Source organism: Sprattus sprattus, assembly GCF_963457725.1.
Source record: "Sprattus sprattus genome assembly, chromosome: 11".
Lineage (NCBI taxonomy): Eukaryota > Metazoa > Chordata > Actinopteri > Clupeiformes > Clupeidae > Sprattus > Sprattus sprattus.
The window spans coordinates 15,272,679-15,279,024 of NC_137909.1; the positions used below are offsets into that span (position 1 = coordinate 15,272,679).

Genomic DNA, 6,346 nt, shown 5'->3' on the forward strand with positions numbered 1-6,346 from the left:
CATGCTAGGACATTAAATAGCCCTTCAGGGCCCTCATCAGACGGCTGATTGCACCCATGAAGCTTACCACATTAACCTAATTTTGAATTTTGCCACTTAAATACTTGTTTTTTATTCACACCTGCACTATATTTCCAGGGATTTGCAAAACACTGTCTGTGTACTTCTACACTGACAATAAAGAAGTTGATTTCATCAGATTCATTCTTATTTAAAGTGAGAATTTTAGCTGCATGACTAAATACATTTTCCACTTGCACGCATCCATACAGAAACCACAAAGACTCCTTTTTATCAGAAGACATGTAGTCCAAAAGACTACTTTAATTAAGAAATGGGAGCACCTCTACCCCCACCCCACCCTGGCACCTAGAGAGGCTTAAGGGAGTGATGACAAACATCTAAACGAATTAGGGCCCCATTCAGTCCCAACGAAGAATCAATACTCAGCCTAGGCCAGCTGGAGGCTAGTTTACCCAGCTGCACTCTAGACCTCTGCAGCAGGTCCGGCCTGTGAGGAAGGCCCTCCTGGGAACGGACAGTGGCTTTGTTTTGAGTGGGGGAAGACTGTATTATCAAAAACTCCCACCGAGGCGAGTCAAGTTTGTTTTCTCTCTATATGTGTGTGTCTCTCTGCGACTGTGAGACTGTGATGTTTATGTAACCTTTAACTTTTCACAGCTTGATTTTTTTTCGCTGAGGGTCATTCAAAATTAAGAAAAAAACACAAAAAACATATGATGTTGTCACAGGCCGACCATTATTACTTTATTGTTGAGGCCTTACTGAATTACAAGCATCTTTGCTACAGATCACAGCCCATGTTCGATAGTAGCAACTGTAGCAGTAGCTCAATAAAAACTGTGGTAGTAACAACCGTTGTAGTAATGCCAGTGGTGGTGGTGGTGTAAGCAAATAAGCGCTGTTATTACAATGGTGGATTTGTGTGTGGTGACTGGGTTGTTTATGGTATTCACAGCCCACTTAAAGTCTGCTGTCATTTTAATAGGCCAAGACTGACCTCTATAGGTAATTTATATGTACTGCAATTACTTTAAGGACGGCGCTTATTCATTCATCCTTAAACTATTAAAGTTTGAATTATTTGCAAAAAGACAAGATATTACGCTGATACTATTTGTTTTACCGTCAAGAAGGCCTGCTGTGTACCCAGAACCAAGTTGAACGATTTCATCCCATACTGCCTGATACACTGTATATTTCATAATAACTTCATAAACCTTACCATTTGTCCATCATGTTTCACCTTAAAAAAACACAGTAAAGTTTGTTAAGCGCATCTTTGGACCATGATTACCACCAGTTACACACAGCAACATGTACGTAAAGTGGGGATACTGAGGAGTCATGATACACCTCTTGCAGTAGCAAAATGTCACCTGTCCAATCCGGTGTAGCCATAAGAGCTGTAAAGATTCACGGGATTGGACAGGAGCTTTGAGAACCATGGCGACCAGTAACAGGACATTTCGTTGGCTACGGAAGTGTAGCGGGCTGGAGCGTATGAACTTATTATCTACAACGGGCGGTTTGTCTGTTTAAGCCACCTGGGCTATAAGCTGCAAACTGGGACACAAGGATCAAAACGGCAACAGTAGCCAACGTCAACGAAATGAGTCTTTCCTTAAGGTAGGATACGCATATCATAGTTGTTAGTGGTAAAATGACTGCTAATATTACTAAAGGACTCCTTCTGGTTTGTTTTGCTAGCTCATTAGCTAGGTACCCTGAACACGTTAGCTAAATATTCCCTGGTAACATTAAGGTAAATAAAATGAAGGTTGACTGGCGGGCATACATGTGTAACATATCCCTTGTAACACATCACGTCTTCGGTAACGTCCAAGTTAGTTAATTCGCTTGTAACCTAACGAGTAGGACTATACATCTACATTGTGGAGGCGAATCGGAGTTTGTAATTTCATTGATCTGTCATCCAGGTTGCTAGCGATAGCTAATTTGTCGGTCCTCGCTAACTGTTCGCTACCTCACGTATCCACTGGATGGATAACTGGAGTGTGTGAACATTGCCCGTTAAGGGCCCGAAAAACACTGCATAGACTGGCAGATTACATGTTCTAACAATGTGGCTTACTAGATTGATGACAAGATGAATATTTAGAGGAGGTTTCAAGTGGTTCTCCAAAAAAGTTAGCTGACATTACGTATGACTATACTCACATGAATGTACGGTATTGCTGTCTTTGCTTGCAGAACCGAACTAGCATCTGAAAAGACGAAGAGGAAAAAGAGGAGAGAACTCACTGATGAGCAAAAAGATGAGATAAAAGAAGCATTCGAACTCTTTGACACCGACAAAGATAAAGAAATCGACTACCACGAACTTAAGGTAAGTGGTGCCACTTTTCCCTACTACACTGAGAAATTAAATTAAACCTGTTCCTCAACCTCCATAGACATAATTTATTGTCACAGGTAGCGATGAGAGCTCTGGGTTTCGAGGTGAAGAAAGTTGATGTGTTAAAGATCCTGAAAGATTACGACCGAGAAGGAAACGGAAAAATAACCTTCGAAGACTTTAAGGAAGTGGGTGAGTTGGCTGAGCTATCTTTGCAAAGTCATGGAATCTTCCACATCCTCATCAATCTGACTTTCAGTGACCCCATCACCACCCTCTCCCCTTGCCTCCCTCAACAGATGGCTGCTAGCATCATCAGCAGATATTTTCTTAATGCTTAGATTAGCTCTAATTGCACTTCACTCAAAGCATAATTCTCCCCTGCCAGTCCTGCCAGGCTTTGTGAGAAGCACTATTTTCAAATGTCCATGCTGTCCAGAGAAAAACAGTGGTAACAATCTAACACCAATAGTACACAGCTGTGGTAACATTTTCTTTAAGAGAAAATTCAGTTGCACATTAATTGATGCTGATGTTTTTTTTCTTCAGTGTATGTAGTTATCTTTATCCACATGGGCCTGTTCCACAACCATTCCTGTGAATGAATCAGTGGCAATGAAAGATCCTTGTGTTATTGGAAGATTATGGTCCCTGACTGTACTTCACTGTGCTGTGTGCCTCAGTGACCGACAGGATCCTGGACCGTGACCCTAAAGAAGAGATCCTAAAGGCGTTTAAGCTGTTTGACGATGACGAGTCGGGGAAGATCAGCCTGAGGAACCTTCGACGTGTGGCTAGGGAGCTGGGCGAGGACATGAGTGACGAGGAGCTCAGGGCCATGATCGACGAGTTTGACACGGATGGAGACGGAGAGAGTGAGTGGGATGAGCTGGCTCATCAGTCTGTTTTACATTTGGTGTGCTCATCTATGAACAGTAACAGTTAATACAGCTAACAGCCAGGGCAGTCTTTCCGTTCAGTTTAAGAGCTGCTAAGGGAATACAAAGGTTAGGACCAGTCTCTCAAGCTGACTAGTCATTGTGGATCCGGTCTGGTCTCCAAGTGGCCCAAGCAGCGAAGTATGATTAGGTTCACACTTGAATGCTGGGATGATAGACCCCTCTCAGCTTTAGAGGAATCTCTAAAGATTGTTTTTTGACCGATAGAAGTCAGATAACCTATATAATGGTGATTCGGATAATGATGTTTTCTTTAAGAATCCAAGTGGCCCCTCTCTGAACAGTGACGTTTAAATCTCTTTCAAACAGCCAGGGGGAGGGGATCAAATCAGATGAAAACTAATGTGATTTGCCCAAATCATTCGGCCACCACTGATTGTACCTTGGGTTGAAAAAGTGCCATGGGGTTCTACAGTGAACTAGGAGGTTGTTACTCATCTATAGTTAGACCTTTCAGGGAGGGTCATAATAAATGCTTACTTGTGTTGGCAATGTAGAGGCAATGTACCTTGTGTTAACAAGGTAGGTAATGTCGTGTGTGTGTGTGTGTGTGTGTGTGTGTGTGTGTGTGTGTGTGTGTGTGTGTGTGTGTGTGTGTGTGTGTGTGTGTGTGTGTGTGTGTGTGTGTGTGTGTGTGTGTGTGTGTGTGTGTGTGTGTGTGTGTGTGTGTGTGTGTGTGTGTTTGTGTTTTTTTTTTTTTATAGTTAACCAGGATGAGTTTGTCTCCATTATGACTGGGGACTCGTGAGGCTGGACACTAACTTGGCACAGCAGACTGATGGTGCTCGACGATGTTGCTGTTGCCAGGCAACCAAACTCTTAGAGCACATTTGTATGAGTCACGCTGCAGCAGTTTGTGTGGCCCCTACACCATCACCAGGGTTACTGTTTCCATCGCTAGCCCCTCCCAACAAGGGAAAAGGACCAATCAGATACCACATAGGTAACTCATGGTAGCTAGTCTAGAAGACATCTGTCTTCTACTCTGTCAGCATCACTTTGCTTTGTCCATATCATTCTCAGCAGAGCAAAGCTCGATCCAGATATGACTCTTCAAGGCATGCAGCTTCCATCATATCCACCAACATCATTTTGCAGCCACTAAAGCAGTGCTGAGCTTCAAAATAAAAAACAACTCTGTAGCGGGTATGTGGTCAGCTCTTAGGATTTCGCAGTAGTGTGTTGAAATGATTAATTTCCTCTAAGGGAAGCACTCATTGTGGCCAGGCAATTTCCATCTTGTTGAAGCATTATTGATGTTTGCCTTGTATTTGTATTTGGGATTACCTGTGACAACATCATTTGGGCAAGGTCAAGATGAGTGCTTTATTCACAGTTCATACATTGTGAGTTCTGTACAACCACACTTCAATGTAGAAAACTTGACATTTTTTATACAGGAATTTTGTATTGTTTAAGTGTCCCATTACGGTTTGTTTCATGTATGTGATAATAAATTTAAGTATCTGTCTGTGTTTCAAGATTTCATCGACTCGAAAAATCCTTTTGAGAAGAATGAGTTCTTTGGCAGAGGCTTTTCTCAACAACCACTCAAAGCCCCTTTTAAGGTTTTTTTTTCTTATGAAGTTGATAGACAAACAACTTCTACCTAGCATCTAGGACTTTCTGAAAAGCACATCACATTTGTTAAAGAACCACTTCCACTGAGTGGATTTAACATACTTGTGACCGACCACTAGAGGGAGCTGTAGTTTTGTAAACATAATGACGTATGAGAATTTCTGGGTCAAAAAACGTGTGACATGATTGAGTTTTATGAGGAGGGTGCCTGAACAGTCCTAATAGCAGGTTATGGGGAAATAATAACATGCTCCTAGTGATCTTACAATTTGATGAATATGGGCAATGTAATAATGTAAATGGTTAGTAAATATGTTATTTCAAAAAGCTACAGATTTTCATGAAACACTGAATCAACATGCCACATCAAAGTATGAGTTTGTTGGAGCAGTGAGTCTCACATCACATGATCACAGGATGAGTGACAAATCAAACCTCATGTCTTGGAAGCCTTGAAGTGCTAACAAGTCTTGATATGTACAGTCGTGGCCAAAAGTTTTGAGAATGACACAAATATGCATTTTTACAAAGTTTGCTGCTTCAGTGTCTTTAGATATTTTTGTCAGATGTTACTATGGAAGACTGAAGTATAATTAAAAACATTTTAGCAAGTGTCACTGGCTTTTTTTGGCAATTACATGAAGTTAATGCAAAATGCTCTTTTTCAAGACCTCTGCAATCCGCCCTGGCTTGCTGTCAATTAACTTCTGGGCCACATTCTGACTGATAGCAACCCATTCTTGCATAATCAATGCTTGGAGTTTGTCAGAAATAGTTTTTTTTGGTTTGTCCACCCGCCTCTTGAGGATTGACCACAAGTTCTCAATGGGATTCAGGTCTGGGGAGTTTCCTGGCCAATGGACCCAAAATATCGATGTTTTGTTCCCAGAGCCACTCAGTTATCACTTTTGCCTTATGGCAAAGTGCTCCATTGTGCTGGAAAAGGCATTGTTCATCACCAAACTGTTCCTGGATGGTTGGGAGAAGTGGCTCTCGGAGGATGTTTTGGTCCAGCAAGCGCCAGGACCGTCTCCTAAACATGATTAAGCTGCGGGATTGGGTCACCTCCAGCACAGAGCTAGCTCAGGAATGGTAGCAGGCTGGTGTGAGTGCGTCTGCGCGCCCAGTGAGGCGAAGACTTTTGGAGGATGGCCTGGTGTCAAGTAGGGCAGCAAAGAAGCCATTCTCTCCAGGAAAAACATCAGGGACAGACTCATATTCTGCAAAAGTTACAGGGGTTGGACTGCTGAGGACTGGGGTAAAGTAATTTTCTCTGATGAATCCCCTTTCCGATAGTTTGGGGCATCTGCAAATAAGCTTGTCCGGAGAAGATAAGGTGAGCGCTACCATCAGTCCTGTGTCAAGCTAACAGTAAACCATCCTTAGACCATTCATGTGTGGGGTTGCTCCTCAGCCAAGGGAGTGG

General features: G+C 42.5%; 1 protein-coding gene across 1 annotated transcript; it reads left to right on the forward strand.

Annotated features, from left to right (window-relative positions):
• The first annotated feature begins 1,609 nt into the window (after positions 1 to 1,609).
• Positions 1,610 to 4,717, forward strand: cetn3 (centrin 3). The gene is made up of 5 exons (XM_080848108.1): positions 1,610 to 1,650; positions 2,236 to 2,371; positions 2,458 to 2,572; positions 3,064 to 3,255; positions 4,044 to 4,717. The coding sequence occupies exons 1-5, from the start codon at positions 1,634 to 1,636 to the stop codon at positions 4,085 to 4,087; spliced, it is 504 nt and encodes a 167-aa protein (XP_080704234.1). The 5' UTR covers positions 1,610 to 1,633; the 3' UTR covers positions 4,088 to 4,717.
• Positions 4,718 to 6,346: the final 1,629 nt, after the last annotated feature.